Here is a 26,293-nt window from a genome sequence, read left to right on the forward strand (position 1 = left end):
ACCACTTGGGAAGACCAACATGGAAACGCGGGAAAAGCAGCTCCATCTCCAGGGAGGGACGTGAAGCCGGCCGGTTCATCGCCCTGCCACTGCCAGCCCAAGCCAGGCATGTTTTGACCAGCTACTGAAAGAGGCAGCACCAGGTTGAAAAGGTTTCTTTCCCTTTTATTTTAAACTAAGGGATTTGGGTTGCAGTTTGTAGATATGTCAACAGACAATAAAATAGCCTGGAGACCGCTCATGACCAACCACATGCGGTAAGTTCACCTCATCGTCAACATTCTGAAACAGCTATCGAGCTGAAGGACCCTGAAGGAATGCAGCGTCCCCAGCTCTTGCCAGACGTGAAATCCCGCACAGGCAAAGTCTGATTTGTTGGTCACGCCTCAGAAGCCCTTCCAGCTTCCTCAGTTCCTCTCCAATGTCCATGCAAGGGAAAGCACGGCCACGCCACAAAACCAGACGTACAGTGCGCTGCCTTTGGAGCACCTCTCACGAAGCATTCCCGCTGCTCCCTTTGGCCTTTGAGGCTTAGCGCTCAAGCCCTCACCGTTTCTTTTTGCTTTCCTTCTTGCCTTTCTTGCTCAGCTGTGCAGCACTTGCCTTTGGTTTCTTCACCGTCTCCCAAGTCTTAGACTCCAAGCCGTCCGAGTCCTGCAGGAATCAATTCACAAACAGTCAGGGAACTTTCTGACAATTGCCTGACAGCTCGCTTTGGGAGCTCAAGTCACCTGACTGGGCAGCTTTGGGTGCCAGCGCTGCACATTGCCTTCCTGACATCAGGGCACAACAGAAACTCCACCTCTCTCTTGTTCCCAAAAATCCCACGGAAGCTACAGTCTACAGGCCTTGCCTGCAAGGCAGTCCCTGCACAGGGGGACGCCCTGCCTGCCACTCACAGCCCACAGAAGCAGCAGCAGCAGCAGCAGCAGCACGACGATAAGATCAGCTTGCACCTCCAGGCTCCTTGCGTGCCACCAGGAACAGCACGCACGCCCAAGGAAGCACAGAACAAACTGCCGCACTCTCAGCAATGCCGTGGCGCGCTACCGTAGGCAACGGCTCCAGCTGCTTCCCTCCCAGCCCATTTCCTCAGCATTTCTATCAACCTCTATCAAACAGAGCGCTACTTACTGTCTCTGGGCACTTGGGAACTGGCAGCATTATGGCCAACACGCACACAAGCTGGAAAACGGCTCCAAAGAAGAGGCCGTAGCGCAGCACGTTCTCCATCAGCGTGGGCTCAGGGATCTCAGGGGGCGAGAAATGCAGCTCAGCGGCCATAGCGCAGACAGCCTGCTGCTCTGCTGCTCTCCAGGAGGCTGCTTTCTACAAGGGGCAAACGAGAGCCATCATTCCATTCGTGTGCTCCGACGGTGCGACTTCCTGCTAGCAAAAGGCAGCCCAGCGGGCAGCCCTTCTCTCCGGAAAGCAAGAGGCCACACAGGAGCCGGCCCCGAGAAAAGGGCCCTCGGCCTCCTTCATCCTCTCACTCCTGCAACGTGGGAATCCCCTTCTGGGCTGGGCCACGCAGCACACAACACTCAGGGCACGCTCAGGGATCTCCTGAGGTCAGCGCAAACAATGTTGCGCTCCAGAGTGGACCTGACGGCGCCTGCCTGCGGGGAGAAAGAAGCTCCAGCTTCCATTCCTTCTTAAATCTAGGGTTTTTCCCCTTAAATATGGATTTTTCTGCTAGTATTCCCTCTTTTTCCCCTTCAATCTCGGGTTTTTACCATTATATATGGCTTTTTCTGCTAGAAATCCCTGTTTATCTTATTAAATCTCGGGTTTTTCCCCTTAAATATGGCTTTTTCTGCTAGAAATCCTTATTGCTTCCCTTAAATCTGGGGTTTTCTCCCAGAACTCCCTGTTTTTCCCCTTAAATCTGGGGTTTTTCCCCTTAAAGCTGGGGTTTGCTCCCAGAAATCCCTGTTTTTTCCATTAAATCTGTGTTTTTTCCCCATGAAATACGGCTTTTTCTCCTAGAAATCACTGTTTTTCCTTTAAATCTGCCTTGTTTCCCATAAATCTGGCTTTTTGTGCCAGAAATCCCTGTTTTTCCCCTTTAGTATCAGAGGACCAGCTCAGAGAAGCGTTTGCATGGGACGGATGGGCCGCAACTGGATCCAATCCTGCCTTTGAATTGGGACGCTGGACACAGCCTCACTGTGCGCCCAAAGACTACAAACAGCGCCACCAAAGCGGGCAGAGACGCCACGCGCTCCTGACTGCTCGCCGCTTTCACATCTCCCTCGCCCGCCCGCCCTCCCTCCCACCAATCTCTCAGGGCAGCCCTTCCCAAGCAACAAACAGAATCACACACAACTTCAGCCCGCACTCGTCCCGCTCACTGACATCCGGAGCCAGGGACAAACCTTCAGCCGTGCCCGCTCCTCCCCCACTCAAACAGGGCACCAGGCGCGTGGATCCACTCCTCGTCCAGCTTTGCTCGGCACAAATTCCAGCGGGGAGTCCTCATTCACACACCTGAAACACCAACGCACAACAACGCATCAGAAAAGGCAATCAGAAAAGGAATCGGCCTCCAGCCAGGCTTTTCCGGCCGGCCCGCCGGCCGGCCGACGCCACAGCCACACGACCCCGTCGCCATCCTTGCCGCACCATCAGGCCCCGCCATCCACAGCCTCCTGCCGGCGCACTCCGGGCCGAAAGCAAAACTCCACCGAGCGAGGCCAAAAGCCAAACTCGCCATCCGGACGGAGCCCCGCGCTTCCCCGCCGCCATCTCCAAGGACCGCCGCCACGCAAACGACGCTCAGCGAGAGCGAGCGAGACGCCGGCTTCCCCGCCACGGCCAAACGAAGAGCGACGGCATCGGATCGCAGCGCGACGGCTCCCACCGCGCGACGGAGCGCGGCGCTGCCGCCGCCCGGGAGCCGCCCCGTTCGCCCCGGGCTGCGCTCCGGCACCCGCAGCTCTTGCGAGGCCGCGCGGCCCGCAAAGCCGCGAGCCGGGACCCGCCTCTGGCTGCCGGCGGCGCCTCGAGCTCCTCTCCCGACAGCCCCTCGATGCCCCCGCGCCGAGGCCCGACCCGCTTCCCGGCACGGATCCGCTCACCGCTCACCGCTCACCGCTCACCGCTCACCGCTCACCGCTCACCGCTCACCGCTCACCGCTCACCGCTCACCGCTCACCGCTCACCGCTCACCGCTCACCGCTCACCGCTCACCGCTCACCGCTCACCGCTCACCGCTCACCGCTCACCGCTCACCGCTCACCGCTCACCGCTCACCGCTCACCGCTCCCGCGCCGCGCTGCCCCGGAAGTGCTCTCCGCCGGCAGGAAGCACTTCCGTCCCGGGCCCTAGCAACCGCCTGCGGCGTCACGTTGCTGAGGGCGGCCTGCGGGCGGCCGGGGCCTGAGGGTGGAGTGGGGCGGCGGCCGGATTCCTCTTCTTCTCTTGGCTTTTCCTTTCCTTTTCTCTTCCTTCTCTTCCCCTTCACAGTTCCCTTTTCCTTCCCTTTCTTCCTTCCTTCCCCTCCCTTGCCCTCTCCTCCCCTCCTTTCCCTTTCTCTCCACGCTCTTTATCCAGCTCTGAAATGGAGTTGCATCAAGATCATCTACGCAGGCAATAAATAACTTGTGCTGCATTTCATTGTTTTGTGCTCTTACCAGACTCAGATTTGGTTTGCCCTTCACTCAAGAATCACAGAATGGCCAGGGTTGGAAGGGACCTCAAGGATCATGAAGCTCCAGCCCCCTGCCACACGCAGGGCCACCAACCTCCCCATTTCACAGCAGCCCAGGCTGCCCAGGGCCCCATCCAACCCGGCCTTGAACACCTCCAGGGACGGACGGGGCATCCACAGCCTCTCTGGGCAGCTGTTCCAGCACCTCACCACTCTCATAGGAAAGAATTTCCCCCTGACATCCAACCTCAATCTTCCCTCCCTCAACTTCAAACCATTTCCCCTTGTCCTGCTGTTATCAACCCTTTCAAAGATTCCCCTCCTGTTTCTAAGTTCCCTTTAGGTACTGAAGGCTGCAATGAGATCACCCAATAGCCTTCTTTTCTCCAGGCTGAACAAGCCCAGCTCCCTCAGCCTGTCTTTGTAGGGAGCTGCTCCAGTCCCCTGCTCATCTCTGTGGCTCTCCTCTCTGTCTTTCTCGGACTGGGGCTCCACACCTGGACGCAGCACTGCAGATGGGGCCTCACAAGAGCAGAGGGGAGGGGGACGATCACCTCCCTGTCCCTGCTGGCCACCCCCTTTCTTCTGGCCCTTTCCTGAGCCCCAAGTATCAGGAGTGCCCGGCTGCTTTTGCTGCAGAGCCTTATTATCCAAGTGCACAAAGACCTGGGGGAAAACCTCAGCAGCTACGTTTGTACAGAGGGAAGATTTCATGCCAACACACAGCCTGGCTTTCCCTGCTCTGCGCTGCCGGCGTCCCCCGCAGCCCCTGTGCTGTGACAAACAGCAGTGGGCTCGGGCCCAACGCCCACTCACGTCCCCATGAGGCAAAATCTGAAAACGTGCCATCCCAGCCCACTTCCAAGCCCCAGGAGCAGCTAAATCATTCATTTCTACGCTGCTGCTTCGTAACACAGAAGGAACAACAACAGGACTACCATCTCTTGAAGTCCTTTTATAAAAGTATTTGACTTACTGAGATACTGTTACAGTTACCTGAGTATTTGAAATTACAATACAAGGAAATTTCGACAATGAATTTCAGTACAGTATTTTACAATCCAGTGCTGCTGATCCCATTTATGTCCTAGTTCACTAGAGCATATATACACAGACAATGATTCTTGAAGAAAATTAAAAAGACACCCGCAAGAAAGGGGGCTGGAGATACCAATAGAACAAGGAGTTGAAATCACAAATTCAGTGCAGCATGTAGTGATAACGCAAACAAGAAAAATTAAACAGGTTTTTTTGTTCAGAGTTCTTTTTCTGGAACACAAACAAATGCATTAAAATACAAGCTTCAGTGCTAGATCAGATGAAGACACGGCGCATTTACTGCGCAGTTTCATACACAAACGCTTCCTGAGCTACTGGAGCAATAAGGCTTTGTTACTTTAGATCAGCAGCTCAGCATTCCGTTCATTTTTTCATGTCATTCTCATAAGGCAAAATTCTAAATAGAAGTTATTTTAATGCTTGAAAATTAGGATTAATTGGCAGCAACATATGAGCACGCATTTGTTACGCAGTATCAATTCACACAGCTCAGGCTGCTCAAGCAGTGGTGGGAGGAGCAGTGGGAGACAAATTCATTCACCTCTGCTGGAAGCCCAATGTTACGTGGGATAGCAGATGCTGTGGGTCATCCACGAGATGTTTCCACCACATCCCCATAAAGAACAGAAAAGTGCACCGCTGGTTCATATTGACAACTTTTTATTTCTACAGAACACGCTATAAAAAATGAACAGGTTTGTTAGCTTACAAAGTAAAAGGTTTAAGTAAACTTTAGCTCAGACTTGAAGAACATTGCCAATTCATCAAGCTAGTACTAGCTTACTTTAATTATTGGCCAAATACAACGTTTCACAGACTTTTTCTCCCAGCTGATTCTTTGTTTGCAGTACTCTAAAATCATTTCTGGTGCTTGGGATATCCAGCCCCCTCTCCCCATCCTAATACAGCAGGAAAGACACAAACATGCCACTTAAATTAAAGAAAGAAAAAATGGAGCAAGTGGAATCCGAGACTGCAAAAATATATACAAGCATTTACCTTTTTCCTGAACTAAACATTTCAACCATAAAAATATTAAACAGCCATACCCTATAGAACTAGGGCTAAGGCTATTTCAATTATAACTATTTTTTATTTTAAAAATATAGGGCTGAAAGCCTTTTGGGTGATATTTATACATTACCAACATTTCTAGCTTCCCTACATGAACCATAAATCATTATGCAGAACACAAACTATGTTTCGTAGCTTAATTTTGCATTATCCTGTTGAATTCAATCTCTCTTGTAAATATGTTAGATAACTAGATTTCACTGTAAGAATTAACATAAACAGAATATTTATAAGGCTTTTTTCTTCTCCTTGTGAGCTGTATACGGTAAAATAGCCATCAAATGTCTTGAAATTGGCAGATTTTCCTCCTAGTAAAACTGTGGAGCAAGGCTAGCTTTCACCGCCAGTGAAAAGGTGAAAGAGGATAATCCCTGTATCATCAGAAACTCTTTCCCACTGCTCTTGCTAGAATACACATGACAAAAGGAGGCATTTTCTCTAAGGTCTTATTATTCTTCTTTCCAGTGAGCATGTATCACCTCAACTTGAAAAACTCTTTCAGAAAGTCAGTTAAAACTGTCATGCCTTGGTTCTTAAAAGGCCTGAATCAGATTTTCCCTCTGGCAGTTCAGACAGAAGGAAGGAAATGCTCTCTTCAAGACTGGAGGTTCGGTTCTAGTTTCCTGTTGTCCTGGTTCAGCTCCAGCATAAGAAGCCTCTTCAGAACAGCTGCTGCTGTCCCAGTGCTCTGAGCTACGGTTATGCTTTAACCTGTGCTACTTCAAGTGCCACGTTTCTGACTACGGCTAACAGCCACATCGACTCACAGAAGTTTCCTTTCCTCCCTTCAGATAAGGAAGGAGCTGACCATACCTGAAAAGTGCATTCAGTCTAAAGGAGCAATAAAATGTCACTGTAAACCAGAAGAGAACTGAATATTAACAGATTCTAAAAGGAAGCAAAAGATGCTATAAATCCAGTAAGGACATATTACAAAAGTTACTAGCTGTGTGAGCAGCTTAGGGTGACCTAGCATAGAAATCTTCCCCAAGAACTTGTTCTAATCTTTATAGAACTGTTTTCTGATGCTCCAACATGTCAAAAGTCTGGAATCCGTGGATAAACTTCCAAGTCCTCTGATCTTAGCTAATGTGGCATTACCAGTTCCTCACCAAAAATGATAAGTATTATCATCTTTAAAATCCAGCTATTTTGTACCTCTTCCTGAGAAACCAACAAAGTCTTCAGAGAAAACTGACTGCAACATGGAAGAATAACACTGAGTATAATGTCCATTAACACTTCCCACAAGAAACATCAGTCTGCAAATGGGAATCTGCATTGAATCAGTGCAATCCCAGGCGGTCTCGTCTTTCGCAAAACAAGGGAAGAAGCACAGCGTTAACACAGTTGTAGAAGTTAGATGTGTTACACAGAAAAAGATCAGAACTCTTCGGAGGGCACAAGCAAACGTTCCAGCAACTTTGGGCAGACGTTTATTTTGCTGAAATTCGCAAGACTGTGAGAAAAACAACACAAAGCTACGCCCTGGATTTGTGCCACAGTTTGACATCCCCTTAACAGCAGTCTGAGTCCCACTGGCATGTGAGCAGACTCCGGGCAAGGAAAAACAGTCCAGCCACACTTGAGTTAAAAAAATAGCTTAAGCGATGAATTTGCTCACAGTAGGCAGAGGACGGTCACAAGTCGGCTCTAATAACACTGCTGTAAAGAGGTTATGATGTTGCTGCAGCATTGCAGCTACTAATGAACTTCCCAGTACATCAGTAGCAAAATATGCTACTAAAAAGGAAAGACAAAACTATTTTAAAAAACCTGTCAGTCATTAAGGACGCATTCTAAGTAATGAAAGGTAAAACAAAGCAGAGCCCAAAGCTGTATTAAATCTCTACTTGGGTCATAACTCCTTTGTAGCCATATCTGATCGCTCTTTTGATTTCTGAAAGTGCTCAGTAGAAATCCAGAGTTAACGTGGATAAAACCTCAGGATAACATCCATTGACTTACACACTAGTGTTGTTAAATAAATCCAAGTCAAGTCTACTTTACAATGAAGTGTGCAACAAGCAGAAGAAGTGAAGAAGAACATCGTGTGGAGTTCACATTCTTCAAGGTGCAAATCACAGCTATTCCTGTCCAAATCCTTCTGTTTCTTCAATTGCAAATAACAGCTTCTCCTTCAACTGCTCGTAATTCTTATAGGGTGGAAGGTCTAGGCGATTGAAACTGAAAACAAAGGAAAACCTGAATTATTGTGGAATTATTTAAACCACCAAAAAGCCATTAGGAACACAGGCATATCAACTTTCCTGTTCAGAGGGATAACTGGATTTATACCCTCTAACACAGCTGTACCTTCATGTGCATTTATCTGTGAAAGCAGAGTTAAAGCACAAGCACTCTAACAATAATTTCCCAGAAATGGTGATGCACTGAGTAAGAAGCCTCACTTCATCTCTCTTTTGTATTTGAAATTTAAAATTTGAGCTTTTTCACAAAGCACCAGTGTAATTGAGAAACTGAGCAGAAGCTGCAATTTCTCTAGCGAACAGGGAGCACGAGTGTGCCTATTTGTTTTCAGTGCCAAGATAGATCAATCCCAAACTCCTGGGAAAAAAGTGCCACTTACTACATTTTTTCTTGTCAGTAGTGTGCAAATCCATGGCATTCACAATGGAATCAGCTCCACAACAAAACTGTTTTTCAGAAGTTCAACTATTACTCAACAAAGCTTACTGGCATAACCCAGTGTTTTGCTTTCACACAATCTCAGCCACTTTCATATATTACCCACTTTCTGAAATCTCCAAGTAGATTGTCATCAGTAAAAACAGAACCATAACAGAATTTTATCCTATCTACTTACCAGGTGTGACTTCTAGGTAACCAGTTTTCCTTCCCAACTTTCTCAATACAAAATTTTTGGGGTCCATTGCTCCCTGTAAAAAAAAATCAAATAATTAAGTCTCAGGTCTAGCTGCCTACCTGTATCAGTAGTAATACACGACAACTGAGTGTGAAAGGCTTGAAGAGAAAGCAAGATTTTAACTGCTTGCAGAGACCAAAGACATCTGCCTTTCCCTACATCTCTCTGAAGAAACCCACGTAGAAAAATGCAGAAATATGAAGTGGTTCTGAAAGAAACTCAATCACTGAATCACACAATTGCTTTGGGACTGGAAGGAATCTCTGGACTTTTCCTGGTCCTTCCACTCTGATCAGGCAGGGATACCCAGAGCAGGCTGTCCTACCAGGACCACGTCCAAACCATCTGTCAAATCACTGATGGAAGGCGTGAACACTCCCCCGTCCCTTTTTCTGTCACAGCTCTGGCAGTACGCAAGACTTAGGAAGAAGAGTCAATATACATTCATAAAAAACATCCTTACATATACAGGTTGGTCCTTATTAAAGAAAGGAATTAATAGAAGTACAAAATGCATTAAAGAGGGCTTGTTACCCATGAGGTCAGCAAATCCTCCCACTGGTAATCTGCATGTTCCAGTAACGAACTGTAGAAGTCTCATTCTCTTTTCGTTATCTATTTCTTTTACAAACTGAAAAATAATAATTAACATTGATGTAAAATTTATTATTTACATTTTCACTTCATCATCACCCCTAGAATAGCTGGATTAGCAGCAATAATTTATATTTACACACTACAAATTTGTTGAGTAATTCTGACTGTTGCTCACTAAGCTGTTGCTGTGCTCTTCTGAGGAAAAAAGCAGTCTACAAACCTGCCAGAACCACAGTATCTGTCTGCTGGTTCTGGTATAATGCCTGTAGATGGTATGCCTCTGCCAGTCGTTTCAATCAATTTCCTGCATTCCACACAGGAGCACCTTGAGGGGAGAAAAAGGATAAAAACATGAAACTACAAGCTACTGCTTTGCTTCTACAGCAGAGTACTGTACTCAAACTCTATTGTACTTCAAAGCACCTACAATCACAGCGTTCTCATTTTGAATTGTAAACTTCACAACTTCCACAGCAAATAATAACAACCACTTTGTTGAATTTGGAGAGAGCACAGAATAGAAAAGCCATTTGTGAAAATGTTTGTATTTAGACATTCAAGCCAGGAATGTATACTGCATCACTGCCTAACCATACAATTCCGTGCAGAAATGATGTTTTGCTTCAGAGTATAATTTTGAGAGACCAAAAGTAGCTAAAACCTGGTCCACGCAGTAATGTGATCATCCACTGATATTGGCTTTTTACCTCCCTTTCTTTCAAATTACTCATTCTTTAAACACAAGCAAAACTCACTGTCAAGGATTTCAAAAGCAATCAGTCAAAAAGTTTATACTGGCAGAATCTCTGCACTGGAAACGTGTCGGTTGTGAAGAAGAAAGTGAAGAAGAACACACTCACCAAACAGTCACCAAACAGTCACCAAACAGTCACCAAACAGTCACCAAACAGTCACCAAACAGTCACCAAACAGTCACCAAACACTCACCAAACACTCACCAAACACTCACCAAACACTCACCAAACACTCACCAAACACTCACCAAACACTCACCAAACACTCACCAAACACTCACCAAACACTCACCAAACACTCACCAAACACTCACCAAACACTCACCAAACACTCACCAAACACTCACCAAACACTCACCAACACGTGAGGCTTCTCTCACACATTCTCCAAACAGAACTGTCAGCCTTCACGAACTCTGTTCTTCAGACACTGACTGAAATTTAAGTACTACGTGTCACAGCCTGGATCTGGCAATAGTCAAAGAATCCTTTACCTCCAGTTCCTTAGCATCGAAATACTGCAGATACTGCTGTGGCAGGATTTCATTGAAGCCTTCAAAAAAAGCTTGTGTCTGTTCCTCAACACCTCGGGAAAGTCTCCATTCTGCTACCAGCCTGTAGAAGATACAGGAGGATAATTTACAATGGGCTATGCCAACCCAAGTTAATCTTTGTTAGTTTATTCTGAAATGAACCGTAAGTGATGTGAAGAAAAGTGACGTAAAGTCTGGGAAGTTCCAGGGATAGAGCACTGTACAACTGCACCTGCAGCCTTCACTCTGTGCCAACAGTTTTGAGTTCAAACCCTATGTTTCCAACCACTGCTATGGAAAGCATTTTAAGCTCAAACAGGAGGCAGCATCTACTCACTGATGATATTAATGAGAGCACAGCAGTCCCTAGGTATTTGGAGAAGGAAAAAAAAGGCAGAGCTAGATTCATCTAATATTGTCCCCAGAAATCTCAGTCATTATCCATGACAAGGTAAAATCTAGGTCAGGTGTACTGGTGAAGATAAGTAGGACTGCTAGCTTACCAAGAAACGACTATGTCCATTTGGAAAGTTCCATATTTGTTTCTGTTAATCATGAAACTTTGCTCTGTGGTAGAAACTCCACTCTCCATTAACAAAAAGGTGAAAAGCAGGCAGGAGACCCGAAGAACCTGAACCCAGGGAGAAGCAGATATTATGCTGAATTCAAGCCTAACCTGTCAGGAGAACTGGAATCTAAAGGAGAGATGAAACTCTGGGGAACGTAACACAGGACCCAGAGTATGGCAGAAGAATATTACTTAGGCTGCAATCCGAGCTCTCCCTGGGTTCCTCAAAACTAGAAGAGAATGGTCTTCTGCAGATACTGCTTACTCTCCATCCCAATCAGGATTTTGCACAACTGCAAAATGCCAATATGTTCCTTCTGCAAATGTTACCATTTCTGTGAAATGCTCTTGGACGACTCATGAAAGCAATTCCTACTCTCTCATCTCTCAAACCTTTCCCACAAAAAGCCTTCACACAACATATCATAAGAAAGAGGAAAATTTTACTGATTCAATTTATCTCATGTCTGCCATGTGTGCAGTGGTTTCTTGTTTGTTTCCTCTTTGTTTTGAGCAGATCCTCTGTGTAAGACGATGCTGAAGTTCACACCTTAAAGCAGAGCTTGTACACTGCTGCTCACTGGGGATATTTTGAGACAAGGAGGGGATCTTTTGAGACAAGGCACCTCATAGTTTTTCTCCAGACCACCTGAGCTCATGGTTTTCTTCTGGAATCACTCGTAGGCTCCTTTCCTTGCTTTAAAACCTTCTGGTGCTGCTATATCATAATTCCTCATTTACGACAGTACAACACTTCACATTATTCACAATGCTGCCTTGTTACAAATGCCAGGACATAACAGCACTGTAAGGGCAGTTCACATGGAAACCAGTATCGAAACGATGCATTTTTAAAAACTCAAGTTTATCACAAAAGCATCCAAAAATGTTCTTTGGTTAAAAACAAGCAACAGCATAAATGGCTGGAGAGAATATCAGCAGTCTACAAAGGCAAAATGTGAAGAATAATGTGTGCAATGGGGAACTACCATTCACATTTGTTGCCATGATGTTCTGCTAAACTAAATTATCTCTGGGAAAAAAAAAAAAAACAAGTGGAGCTTCTACTAAACTGAATCTTTTGGGAAAAGTAATATATAGTAATATATTTTTTTAAATATTTCCACCAATATTTTCCTTCCAAACGCAGAATCTGAACGATTGCCACATTTTGCCAACATCAGTAATTATTCATAGACAGAATTTCAATAATGCTTCATATTGCATAGTGACAGTATTTTCTTGATTGAGATAAAAGAAACAGGAGAGATAAGAGTATTTCAAAATCTTCACTTAATCTTACCTAATATATTCTTCTTTGTTTTCTTCTGTCACGAGAATGTTGCTACCATTTGGCTTCAAATCATGGCTTTTGATTTCACCCAGAATTTCTTTATCAACTGAGAAAAACATTTCCAAGCCACATTCTTCAATATCATTCTCTCTGCAAGGAAGAAAACGTGATTATAAATAACCAGGTCCAGACTGTGCACGCAGTAGAATTGATGTGTATGAAGAATATAAGGACTTTTCTTAACTGTTTAGAGCTCAAGAATCAAGTTAAGGAAATGTTACACAATAACTGTGGTTCTGTAAGATTCACCCCACTGATGTGCATAAGCAAACTGTGCACTAGGTACAATAGCATCCTTAAATTCATGTGTCACTGGGCTGACAAACTACCCACTGCCTCTAAGCGGAATGCCCATGGAATGCAAAAACCTTTCAATAATGACATTGTTGTGTTTCATTACCTGCTGCCTTGCCAAGTAAGAGCAGATAAGAAGAAAAAGACTCAGAATGCTTAATGAATTATCTTCAACTCCAGTATATTTATGGGACTATCTTGTAAACGTATCAAAACATCCTAAGCTCCTAAGTTAACAAAATAATGCATTCCTGAGAAAGAGGAATTTTCTCATTAGAGACTTCGAAGGAAGAAGAACCTTCATGCAACAAACACTGCTGGGATCTCTGTTCTCTCTATATGGTTCAGTAGCCAGAAGAACAGGTGCAACATTGCAATGTCTACGTTGGTAAGTGCTCCTACCCAGCAGCTGTGCCGTACGGCACCAAGCACAGCAATAAAGCACGCAGAAAGCCCATCTGCTGAGGACAGGGCGATGAGCTGGGCTCACGCCTAAGCACTGCTTACTGCAAAGGAAGGCACACCTACCTGGCAACGGCCACGCAGGATGCTCGACACACACTCACACACTGTTCTCCTGGGGCCCAACGCAACGGCGCAGCCACTCACACTCTGCTCCTCGACGGTCTGCAACACAAAAGTCACAAGCTGGAAATTCAATCCATCCAAGATGCCATCGGGCCTCCGTGCTCACGGCACTCGCACTCATGTCTTCGCATGATCAATCAGGCGTGTGCTTACCGAGTGAGCGCTGCTCACTGCCACTCGACACCAGCAATCTACCCCTAACTGACAAGTATGAACAGGAACCTATGCCTAACACTAAAAGACTACAAGTAACCTATGCCTAACTCTAACATAAGAACAGGAACCTATGCCTAACACTAAAAGACTACGAGTAACCTATGCCTAACTCTAACATACGAACAATAACCTACTCCTAACACTAACACTAACCACTAAAATCAACAACAACAACAAGAACTAAACTGTAACTCCTGCAGCATTTAAATGGGAAGAGGAGAACTTGGCTCCCCAGGAGGCTCGGAGGAGGAGCTGATGGAAACTCATGCCACCCAGCTAATGCTGGGGGCGGGGGCCGCGCAGCGGGTAGGGAGCCGAGCGCCTGGACCAGCGGCGGTGGGACGGCGCCGATGCGGGGCCTGGCACGGTGGTGTGGTGCCAGGCCAGCTGTGCCGCAGGCGGATCCACCTCCATGGGCTCATCTGGAGGTGGATCCACCTCCATGGGCTCATCCAGAGGTGGATCCACCTCCATGGGCTCTTCCGGAGGTGGATCCACCTCCATGGGCTCCACGGAGGTGGTCACAGCGCTGGTCCAGGCGCGACGGAAACGGAATCGCTGCCCCCTCCTCCGCTTGATCTTAAGGGCGGCCCCCCTCCTCCTCTTTGCTTCTGGGAAGCCAAGCTCCCTCTTCCCATTTAAAAGAGGGCAAGCATCGCCCCTCGCTCTCTTCGCTCCAGCCATGGCTGTCAGAGCTCTCAGAGCGAGTGCGTTGGCCGGGGCAGCGGTGACCAAGGTGACGGCTGTGATGCGGCGAAGGTTCTAAAATGGCAGCCGCACTGCTGGCAATGGCGTTCCACATAGCATGAGGAGGGGGCTGCAGGACAGGGCACCGGACGCCAGCTAGAAGGCGCTCCCTGTGCCCAGCGGGCAGCCCTTCTCTCCGGAAAGCAAGAGGCCACACAGGAGCCGGCCCCGAGAAAAGGGCCCTCGGCCTCCTTCATCCTCTCACTCCTGCAACGTGGGAATCCCCTTCTGGGGCTGGGCCACGCAGCACACAACACTCAGGGCACGCTCAGGGATCTCCTGAGGTCAGTGCAAACAATGTTGCGCTCCAGAGTGGACCTGACGGCGCCTGCCTGCGGGGAGAAAGAAGCTCCAGCTTCCATTTCTTCTTAAATCTAGGGTTTTTCCCCTTAAATATGGATTTTTCTGCTAGTATTCCCTCTTTTTCCCCTTCAATCTCGGGTTTTTACCATTATATATGGCTTTTTCTGCTAGAAATCCCTGTTTATCTTATTAAATCTCGGGTTTTTCCCCTTAAATATGGCTTTTTCTGCTAGAAATCCTTATTGCTTCCCTTAAATCTGGGGTTTTCTCCCAGAACTCCCTGTTTTTCCCCTTAAATCTGGGGTTTTTCCCCTTAAATCTGGGGTTTGCTCCCAGAAATCCCTGTTTTTCCATTAAATCTGTGTTTTTTCCCCATGAAATACGGCTTTTTCTCCTAGAAATCACTGTTTTTCCTTTAAATCTGGCTTGTTTCCCATAAATATGGCTTTTTGTGCCAGAAATCCCTGTTTTTCCCCTTTAGTATCAGAGGACCAGCTCAGAGAAGCGTTTGCATGGGACGGATGGGCCGCAACTGGATCCAATCCTGCCTTTGAATTGGGACGCTGGACACAGCCTCACTGTGCGCCCAAAGACTACAAACAGCGCCACCAAAGCGGGCAGAGACGCCACGCGCTCCTGACTGCTCGCCGCTTTCACATCTCCCTCGCCCGCCCGCCCTCCCTCCCACCAATCTCTCAGGGCAGCCCTTCCCAAGCAACAAACAGAATCACACACAACTTCAGCCCGCACTCGTCCCGCTCACTGACATCCGGAGCCAGGGACAAACCTTCAGCCGTGCCCGCTCCTCCCCCACTCAAACAGGGCACCAGGCGCGTGGATCCACTCCTCGTCCAGCTTTGCTCGGCACAAATTCCAGCGGGGAGTCCTCATTCACACACCTGAAACACCAACGCACAACAACGCATCAGAAAAGGCAATCAGAAAAGGAATCGGCCTCCAGCCAGGCTTTTCCGGCCGGCCCGCCGGCCGGCCGACGCCACAGCCACACGACCCCGTCGCCATCCTTGCCGCACCATCAGGCCCCGCCATCCACAGCCTCCTGCCGGCGCACTCCGGGCCGAAAGCAAAACTCCACCGAGCGAGGCCAAAAGCCAAACTCGCCATCCGGACGGAGCCCCGCGCTTCCCCGCCGCCATCTCCAAGGACCGCCGCCACGCAAACGACGCTCAGCGAGAGCGAGCGAGACGCCGGCTTCCCCGCCACGGCCAAACGAAGAGCGACGGCATCGGATCGCAGCGCGACGGCTCCCACCGCGCGACGGAGCGCGGCGCTGCCGCCGCCCGGGAGCCGCCCCGTTCGCCCCGGGCTGCGCTCCGGCACCCGCAGCTCTTGCGAGGCCGCGCGGCCCGCAAAGCCGCGAGCCGGGACCCGCCTCTGGCTGCCGGCGGCGCCTCGAGCTCCTCTCCCGACAGCCCCTCGATGCCCCCGCGCCGAGGCCCGACCCGCTTCCCGGCACGGATCCGCTCCTGCCAGCCCCGCTCACCGCTCACCGCTCACCGCTCACCGCTCCCGCGCCGCGCTGCCCCGGAAGTGCTCTCCGCCGGCACGAAGCACTTCCGTCCCGGGCCCTAGCAACCGCCTGCGGCGTCACGTTGCTGAGGGCGGCCTGCGGGCGGCCGGGGCCTGAGGGTGGAGTGGGGCGGCGGCCGGATTCCTCTCGGACGGCGCCGGAGCCGTGCGACTTTTCTCCTCCTCCTTCTCTCCTTCTCCTTCCTCCCCTTTTTCCTTTCCCTTCTCTCTCTTCTCTTTCCTTTTCCTTGCTTTTCCTTTCTATTCCTTTCTTCTCTTGGCTTTTCCTTTCCTTTTCTCTTCCTTCTCTTCCCCTTCACAGTTCCCTTTTCCTTCCCTTCCTTCCTTCCTTCCCCTCCCTTGCCCTCTCCTCCCCTCCTTTCCCTTTCTCTCCACGCTCTTTATCCAGCTCTGAAATGGAGTTGCATCAAGATCATCTACGCAGGCAATAAATAACTTGTGCTGCATTTCATTGTTTTGTGCTCTTACCAGACTCAGATTTGGTTTGCCCTTCACTCAAGAATCACAGAATGGCCAGGGTTGGAAGGGACCTCAAGGATCATGAAGCTCCAGCCCCCTGCCACACGCAGGGCCACCAACCTCCCCATTTCACAGCAGCCCAGGCTGCCCAGGGCCCCATCCAACCCGGCCTTGAACACCTCCAGGGACGGACGGGGCATCCACAGCCTCTCTGGGCAGCTGTTCCAGCACCTCACCACTCTCATAGGAAAGAATTTCCCCCTGACATCCAACCTCAATCTTCCCTCCCTCAACTTCAAACCATTTCCCCTTGTCCTGCTGTTATCAACCCTTTCAAAGATTCCCCTCCTGTTTCTAAGTTCCCTTTAGGTACTGAAGGCTGCAATGAGATCACCCAATAGCCTTCTTTTCTCCAGGCTGAACAAGCCCAGCTCCCTCAGCCTGTCTTTGTAGGGAGCTGCTCCAGTCCCCTGCTCATCTCTGTGGCTCTCTGTCTTTCTCGGACTGGGGCTCCACACCTGGACGCAGCACTGCAGATGGGGCCTCACAAGAGCAGAGGGGAGGGGGACGATCACCTCCCTGTCCCTGCTGGCCACCCCCTTTCTTCTGGCCCTTTCCTGAGCCCCAAGTATCAGGAGTGCCCGGCTGCTTTTGCTGCAGAGCCTTATTATCCAAGTGCACAAAGACCTGGGGGAAAACCTCAGCAGCTACGTTTGTACAGAGGGAAGATTTCATGCCAACACACAGCCTGGCTTTCCCTGCTCTGCGCTGCCGGCGTCCCCCGCAGCCCCTGTGCTGTGACAAACAGCAGTGGGCTCGGGCCCAACGCCCACTCACGTCCCCATGAGGCAAAATCTGAAAACGTGCCATCCCAGCCCACTTCCAAGCCCCAGGAGCAGCTAAATCATTCATTTCTACGCTGCTGCTTCGTAACACAGAAGGAACAACAACAGGACTACCATCTCTTTAAGTCCTTTTATAAAAGTATTTGACTTACTGAGATACTGTTACAGTTACCTGAGTATTTGAAATTACAATACAAGGAAATTTCGACAATGAATTTCAGTACAGTATTTTACAATCCAGTGCTGCTGATCCCATTTATGTCCTAGTTCACTAGAGCATATATACACAGACAATGATTCTTGAAGAAAATTAAAAAGACACCCGCAAGAAAGGGGGCTGGAGATACCAATAGAACAAAGAGTTGAAATCACAAATTCAGTGCAGCATGTAGTGATAACGCAAACAAGAAAAATTAAACAGGTTTTTTTGTTCAGAGTTCTTTTTCTGGAACACAAACAAATGCATTAAAATACAAGCTTCAGTGCTAGATCAGATGAAGACACGGCGCATTTACTGCGCAGTTTCATACACAAACGCTTCCTGAGCTACTGGAGCAATAAGGCTTTGTTACTTTAGATCAGCAGCTCAGCATTCCGTTCATTTTTTCATGTCATTCTCATAAGGCAAAATTCTAAATAGAAGTTATTTTAATGCTTGAAAATTAGGATTAATTGGCAGCAACATATGAGCACGCATTTGTTACGCAGTATCAATTCACACAGCTCAGGCTGCTCAAGCAGTGGTGGGAGGAGCAGTGGGAGACAAATTCATTCACCTCTGCTGGAACGTGTTAACGTGGATAAAACCTCAGGATAACATCCATTGACTTACACACTAGTGTTGTTAAATAAATCCAAGTCAAGTCTACTTTACAATGAAGTGTGCAACAAGCAGAAGAAGTGAAGAAGAACATCGTGTGGAGTTCACATTCTTCAAGGTGCAAATCACAGCTATTCCTGTCCAAATCCTTCTGTTTCTTCAATTGCAAATAACAGCTTCTCCTTCAACTGCTCGTAATTCTTATAGGGTGGAAGGTCTAGGCGATTGAAACTGAAAACAAAGGAAAACCTGAATTATTGTGGAATTATTTAAACCACCAAAAAGCCATTAGGAACACAGGCATATCAACTTTCCTGTTCAGAGGGATAACTGGATTTATACCCTCTAACACAGCTGTACCTTCATGTGCATTTATCTGTGAAAGTAGAGTTAAAGCACAAGCACTCTAACAATAATTTCCCAGAAATGGTGATGCACTGAGTAAGAAGCCTCACTTCATCTCTCTTTTGTATTTGAAATTTAAAATTTGAGCTTTTTCACAAAGCACCAGTGTAATTGAGAAACTGAGCAGAAGCTGCAATTTCTCTAGCGAACAGGGAGCACGAGTGTGCCTATTTGTTTTCAGTGCCAAGATAGATCAATCCCAAACTCCTGGGAAAAAAGTGCCACTTACTACATTTTTTCTTGTCAGTAGTGTGCAAATCCATGGCATTCACAATGGAATCAGCTCCACAACAAAACTGTTTTTCAGAAGTTCAACTATTACTCAACAAAGCTTACTGGCATAACCCAGTGTTTTGCTTTCACACAATCTCAGCCACTTTCATATATTACCCACTTTCTGAAATCTCAAAGTAGATTGTCATCAGTAAAAACAGAACCATAACAGAATTTTATCCTATCTACTTACCAGGTGTGACTTCTAGGTAACCAGTTTTCCTTCCCAACTTTCTCAATACAAAATTTTTGGGGTCCATTGCTCCCTGTAAAAAAAATCAAATAATTAAGTCTCAGGTCTAGCTGCCTACCTGTATCAGTAGTAATACACGACAACTGAGTGTGAAAGGCTTGAAGAGAAAGCAAGATTTTAACTGCTTGCAGAGACCAAAGACATCTGCCTTTCCCTACATCTCTCTGAAGAAACCCACGTAGAAAAATGCAGAAATATGAAGTGGTTCTGAAAGAAACTCAATCACTGAATCACACAATTGCTTTGGGACTGGAAGGAATCTCTGGACTTTTCCTGGTCCTTCCACTCTGATCAGGCAGGGATACCCAGAGCAGGCTGTCCTACCAGGACCACGTCCAAACCATCTGTCAAATCACTGATGGAAGGCGTGAACACTCCCCCGTCCCTTTTTCTGTCACAGCTCTGGCAGTACGCAAGACTTAGGAAGAAGAGTCAATATACATTCATAAAAAACATCCTTACATATACAGGTTGGTCCTTATTAAAGAAAGGAATTAATAGAGGTACAAAATGCATTAAAGAGGGCTTGTTACCCATGAGGTCAGCAAATCCTCCCACTGGTAATCTGCATGTTCCAGTAACGAACTGTAGAAGTCTCATTCTCTTTTCGTTATCTATTTCTTTTACAAACTGAAAAATAATAATTAACATTGATGTAAAATTTATTATTTACATTTTCACTTCATCATCACCCCTAGAATAGCTGGATTAGCAGCAATAATTTATATTTACACACTACAAATTTCTTGAGTAATTCTGACTGTTGCTCACTAAGCTGTTGCTGTGCTCTTCTGAGGAAAAAAGCAGTCTACAAACCTGCCAGAACCACAGTATCTGTCTGCTGGTTCTGGTATAATGCCTGTAGATGGTATGCCTCTGCCAGTCGTTTCAATCAATTTCCTGCATTCCACACAGGAGCACCTTGAGGGGAGAAAAAGGATAAAAACATGAAACTACAAGCTACTGCTTTGCTTCTACAGCAGAGTACTGTACTCAAACTCTATTGTACTTCAAAGCACCTACAATCACAGCGTTCTCATTTTGAATTGTAAACTTCACAACTTCCACAGCAAATAATAACAACCACTTTGTTGAATTTGGAGAGAGCACAGAATAGAAAAGCCATTTGTGAAAATGTTTGTATTTAGACATTCAAGCCAGGAATGTATACTTCATCACTGCCTAACCATACAATTCCGTGCAGAAATGATGTTTTGCTTCAGAGTATAATTTTGAGAGACCAAAAGTAGCTAAAACCTGGTCCACGCAGTAATGTGATCATCCACTGATATTGGCTTTTTACCTCCCTTTCTTTCAAATTACTCATTCTTTAAACACAAGCAAAACTCACTGTCAAGGATTTCAAAAGCAATCAGTCAAAAAGTTTATACTGGCAGAATCTCTGCACTGGAAACGTGTCGGTTGTGAAGAAGAAAGTGAAGAAGAACACACTCACCAAACAGTCACCAAACAGTCACCAAACAGTCACCAAACAGTCACCAAACAGTCACCAAACAGTCACCAAACAGTCACCAAACAGTCACCAAACAGTCACCAAACAGTCACCAAACAGTCACCAAACACTCACCAAACACTCACCAAACACTCACCAAACACTCACCAAACACTCACCAAACACTCACCAAACACTCACCAAACACTCACCAAACACTCACCAAACACTCACCAAACACTCACCAAACACTCACCAAACACTCACCAAACACTCACCAACACGTGAGGCTTCTCTCACACATTCTCCAAACAGAACTGTCAGCCTTCACGAACTCTGTTCTTCAGACACTGACTGAAATTTAAGTACTACGTGTCACAGCCTGGATCTGGCAATAGTCAAAGAATCCTTTACCTCCAGTTCCTTAGCATCGAAATACTGCAGATACTGCTGTGGCAGGATTTCATTGAAGCCTTCAAAAAAAGCTTGTGTCTGTTCCTCAACACCTCGGGAAAGTCTCCATTCTGCTACCAGCCTGTAGAAGATACAGGAGGATAATTTACAATGGGCTATGCCAACCCAAGTTAATCTTTGTTAGTTTATTCTGAAATGAACCGTAAGTGATGTGAAGAAAAGTGACGTAAAGTCTGGGAAGTTCCAGGGATAGAGCACTGTACAACTGCACCTGCAGCCTTCACTCTGTGCCAACAGTTCTGAGTTAAAACCCTATGTTTCCAACCACTGCTATGGAAAGCATTTTAAGCTCAAACAGGAGGCAGCATCTACTCACTGATGATATTAATGAGAGCACAGCAGTCCCTAGGTATTTGGAGAAGGAAAAAAAAGGCAGAGCTAGATTCATCTAATATTGTCCCCAGAAATCTCAGTCATTATCCATGACAAGGTAAAATCTAGGTCAGGTGTACTGGTGAAGATAAGTAGGACTGCTAGCTTACCAAGAAACGACTATGTCCATTTGGAAAGTTCCATATTTGTTTCTGTTAATCATGAAACTTTGCTCTGTGGTAGAAACTCCACTCTCCATTAACAAAAAGGTGAAAAGCAGGCAGGAGACCCGAAGAACCTGAACCCAGGGAGAAGCAGATATTATGCTGAATTCAAGCCTAACCTGTCAGGAGAACTGGAATCTAAAGGAGAGATGAAACTCTGGGGAACGTAACACAGGACCCAGAGTATGGCAGAAGAAAGAGTATTACTTAGGCTGCAATCCGAGCTCTCCCTGGGTTCCTCAAAACTAGAAGAGAATGGTCTTCTGCAGATACTGCTTACTCTCCATCCCAATCAGGATTTTGCACAACTGCAAAATGCCAATATGTTCCTTCTGCAAATGTTACCATTTCTGTGAAATGCTCTTGGACGACTCATGAAAGCAATTCCTACTCTCTCATCTCTCAAACCTTTCCCACAAAAAGCCTTCACACAACATATCATAAGAAAGAGGAAAATTTTACTGATTCAATTTATCTCATGTCTGCCATGTGTGCAGTGGTTTCTTGTTTGTTTCCTCTTTGTTTTGAGCAGATCCTCTGTGTAAGACGATGCTGAAGTTCACACCTTAAAGCAGAGCTTGTACACTGCTGCTCACTGGGGATATTTTGAGACAAGGAGGGGATCTTTTGAGACAAGGCACCTCATAGTTTTTCTCCAGACCACCTGAGCTCATGGTTTTCTTCTGGAATCACTCGTAGGCTCCTTTCCTTGCTTTAAAACCTTCTGGTGCTGCTATATCATAATTCCTCATTTACGACAGTACAACACTTCACATTATTCACAATGCTGCCTTGTTACAAATGCCAGGACATAACAGCACTGTAAGGGCAGTTCACATGGAAACCAGTATCGAAACGATGCATTTTTAAAAACTCAAGTTTATCACAAAAGCATCCAAAATGTTCTTTGGTTAAAAACAAGCAACAGCATAAATGGCTGGAGAGAATATCAGCAGTCTACAAAGGCAAAATGTGAAGAATAATGTGTGCAATGGGGAACTACCATTCACATTTGTTGCCATGATGTTCTGCTAAACTAAATTATCTCTGGGAAAAAAAAAAAAAAACAAGTGGAGCTTCTACTAAACTGAATCTTTTGGGAAAAGTAATATATAGTAATATATTTTTTTAAATATTTCCACCAATATTTTCCTTCCAAACGCAGAATCTGAACGATTGCCACATTTTGCCAACATCAGTAATTATTCATAGACAGAATTCCAATAATGCTTCATATTGCATAGTGACAGTATTTTCTTGATTGAGATAAAAGAAACAGGAGAGATAAGAGTATTTCAAAATCTTCACTTAATCTTACCTAATATATTCTTCTTTGTTTTCTTCTGTCACGAGAATGTTGCTACCATTTGGCTTCAAATCATGGCTTTTGATTTCACCCAGAATTTCTTTATCAACTGAGAAAAACATTTCCAAGCCACATTCTTCAATATCATTCTCTCTGCAAGGAAGAAAACGTGATTATAAATAACCAGGTCCAGACTGTGCACGCAGTAGAATTGATGTGTATGAAGAATATAAGGACTTTTCTTAACTGTTTAGAGCTCAAGAATCAAGTTAAGGAAATGTTACACAATAACTGTGGTTCTGTAAGATTCACCCCACTGATGTGCATAAGCAAACTGTGCACTAGGTACAATAGCATCCTTAAATTCATGTGTTACTGGGCTGACAAACTACCCACTGCCTCTAAGCGGAATGCCCATGGAATGCAAAAACCTTTCAATAATGACATTGTTGTGTTTCATTACCTGCTGCCTTGCCAAGTAAGAGCAGATAAGAAGAAAAAGACTCAGAATGCTTAATGAATTATCTTCAACTCCAGTATATTTATGGGACTATCTTGTAAACGTATCAAAACATCCTAAGCTCCTAAGTTAACAAAATAATGCATTCCTGAGAAAGAGGAATTTTCTCATTAGAGACTTCGAAGGAAGAAGAACCTTCATGCAACAAACACTGCTGGGATCTCTGTTCTCTCTATATGGTTCAGTAGCCAGAAGAACAGGTGCAACATTGCAATGTCTACGTTGGTAAGTGCTCCTACCCAGCAGCTGTGCCGTACGGCACCAAGCACAGCAATAAAGCACGCAGAAAGCCCATCTGCTGAGGACAGGGCGATGAGCTGGGCTCACGCCTAAGCACTGCTTACTGCAAAGGAAGGCACACCTACCTGGCAACGGCCACGCAGGATGCTCGACACACACTCACACACTGTTCTCCTGGGGCCCAACGCAACGGCGCAGCCACTCACACTCTGCTCCTCGACGGTCTGCAACACAAAAGTCACAAGCTGGAAATTCAATCCATCCAAGATGCCATCGGGCCTCCGTGCTCACGGCACTCGCACTCATGTCTTCCGATGATCAATCAGGCGTGTGCTTACCGAGTGAGCGCTGCTCACTGCCACTCGACACCAGCAATCTACCCCTAACTGACAAGTATGAACAGGAACCTATGCCTAACACTAAAAGACTACAAGTAACCTATGCCTAACTCTAACATAAGAACAGGAACCTATGCCTAACACTAAAAGACTACGAGTAACCTATGCCTAACTCTAACATACGAACAATAACCTACTCCTAACACTAACCACTAAAATCAACAACAACAACAAGAACTAAACTGTAACTCCTGCAGCATTTAAATGGGAAGAGGAGAACTTGGCTCCCCAGGAGGCTCGGAGGAGGAGCTGATGGAAACTCATGCCACCCAGCTAATGCTGGGGGCGGGGGCCGCGCAGCGGGTAGGGAGCCGAGCGCCTGGACCAGCGGCGGTGGGACGGCGCCGATGCGGGGCCTGGCACGGTGGTGTGGTGCCAGGCCAGCTGTGCCGCAGGCGGATCCACCTCCATGGGCTCATCTGGAGGTGGATCCACCTCCATGGGCTCATCCGGAGGTGGATCCACCTCCATGGGCTCATCCAGAGGTGGATCCACCTCCATGGGCTCATCCAGAGGTGGATCCACCTCCATGGGCTCCACGGAGGTGGTCACAGCGCTGGTCCAGGCGCGACGGAAACGGAATCGCTGCCCTCTCCTCCGCTTGATCTTAAGGGCGGCCCCCCTCCTCCTCTTCGCCTCTGGGAAGCCAAGCTCCCTCTTCCCATTTAAAATAGGGCAAGAATCGCCCCTCGCTCTCTTCGCTCCAGCCATGGCTGTCAGAGCTCTCAGAGCGAGTGCGTTGGCCGGGGCAGCGGTGACCAAGGTGACGGCTGTGATGCGGCGAAGGTTCTAAAATGGCAGCCGCACTGCTGGCAATGGCGTTCCACATAGCATGAGGAGGGGGCTGCAGGACAGGGCACCGGACGGCAGCTAGAAGGCGCTCCCTGTGCCCAGCGGGCAGCCCTTCTCTCCGGAAAGCAAGAGGCCACACAGGAGCCGGCCCTGAGAAAAGGGCCCTCGGCCTCCTTCATCCTCTCCCTTCTTCCACACGGGAATCTTTTGCGGCTGGGACACGCAGCACACAGCGCCATGTTCAGGGGCCTCCCGAGCCCAGCGCCAACAACAGCAGGCTCCAAAGCGCACCTGACTACGCCTGCCTCCTGGCACACACAAGCTCCGCTTTCCACCTTAGCATCCAGCGCCTCTTCTTGCGCCTCACGGCTGGGGATTCAACCATTCCCTACAATCAATACCGCCAGCTGCATTTTCATTACAATCACTCTGACTCCATTCCACATCCGCGCACAATGCTGGCACACACACACGGGGCCACCCTGGCTCACCGATGCTTCGCGGGGACCCGCACAACAGCATGAGCCAAGCAGGCAGAAAAGTGCCGTGCTCCTGACTGATGGCAGTCTTACAATCTCCCTCTCCCTCCCCCCCACTCTACTAAGGCAGCACTTCTCCCACGCAACAAACACAATCACACGCAACTGCAGCCCTGGCTCGTCCCGACAAGGGACGTCCCGACGAAGCACATCTTCACAAACCTTCTTCCAGCTCCGCACCCTCCGGCCAACACAGCACCCACGCGCCTTGCTCCACTGCCCGCCCGGGCTTTGCTGGCGACAACTAGGCCCTACGGGGCCTCCTCCTTCACACACCCCAAACACCAACACAGCTCCGCACTCGCACGGCCTTCCCTGAGAGGAAGCTGCCCCCCGACCCCGCACCACTCGCCGGCGCCGCACGCATCGCCTCTGCGTGCCGGCAGCACCGCCAGCTCCTCCCCCGAGCGCCCCTCCATGCCCCCGCACCCAGGCCCGACCCCGCTCCCAGCACACAGCCCGCTCCTCCCGGCCCCGCTCACCGGCCCGGCGCCGCCATGCCGCGCTGCCCCGGAAGTGCTCTCCGCCGGCACGAAGCACTTCCTGCCCCGGCCCTACCAACCGCCTGCGGCGTCACGTTGCTGAGGGCGGCCTGGGGGCGGCCTGGGGCCTGGAGGAGGGGGAGCGGCAGCTGGGGGGGTCCGCTGCCGGATTCCCCTCGGGTGGCGCCGGCGGCATGCAACTTGTCTTCTTCTCCTTTTCTGCCTTTTCCCTTTTCCCCCTTTGGCTTTCCTTTGCCTTTCTTTTCTTTGCCTTGCTTCTCTTTTCTCTTCCTTTCCTTTTTCTCTCTTCCCCTTCACAT

General features: G+C 47.7%; 3 protein-coding genes across 4 annotated transcripts in view; all 3 read right to left on the reverse strand.

Annotated features, from left to right (window-relative positions):
- Window positions 1-25,991, reverse strand: part of LOC125701471 (protein MANBAL-like) — a 181,947-nt gene extending 155,956 nt beyond the window's left edge. The window contains exon 1 of the mRNA XM_048963571.1: window positions 25,974-25,991. The gene's annotated coding sequence lies outside the window, so the exon portion shown is untranslated. The remainder of the gene's footprint in view (window positions 1-25,973) is intronic.
- On the reverse strand, window positions 1-26,018 carry LOC125701469 (protein MANBAL-like). 2 transcript variants are annotated; one of them, XM_048963564.1, is made up of 4 exons: window positions 25,974-26,018; window positions 13,302-13,400; window positions 1,135-1,329; window positions 1-654 (listed from the first exon to the last, which is right to left on the reverse strand). In XM_048963564.1, the coding sequence occupies exons 3-4, from the start codon at window positions 1,282-1,284 to the stop codon at window positions 547-549; spliced, it is 258 nt and encodes an 85-aa protein (XP_048819521.1). In that variant the 5' UTR covers window positions 1,285-1,329; window positions 13,302-13,400; window positions 25,974-26,018; the 3' UTR covers window positions 1-546. The 2 variants fall into 2 exon arrangements, with proteins under 2 accessions (XP_048819521.1, XP_048819522.1); XM_048963565.1 differs by lacking the exon at window positions 13,302-13,400 and having other exon boundaries at window positions 25,974-25,999.
- Window positions 1-26,293, reverse strand: part of ITCH (itchy E3 ubiquitin protein ligase) — a 232,467-nt gene that overhangs the window by 36,578 nt on the left and 169,596 nt on the right. The window lies entirely within an intron of this gene.

The sequence above is a fragment of the Lagopus muta genome, chromosome 16, assembly GCF_023343835.1.
Source record: "Lagopus muta isolate bLagMut1 chromosome 16, bLagMut1 primary, whole genome shotgun sequence".
NCBI classification, from domain to species: domain Eukaryota; kingdom Metazoa; phylum Chordata; class Aves; order Galliformes; family Phasianidae; genus Lagopus; species Lagopus muta.

What these genes read in the sequence shown, in the direction of transcription:
- LOC125701469 (XM_048963564.1), bottom strand. Translation starts at nt 1,284, where the DNA reads ATGGCCGCTGAGCTGCATTTCTCGCCCCCTGAGATCCCTGAGCCCACG. An exon ending in TTCCCAAGTGCCCAGAGACA is followed by an intron (nt 655 to 1,134) that starts GTAAGTAGCGCT and finishes TGATTCCTGCAG; the next exon opens with GACTCGGACGGCTTGGAGTC.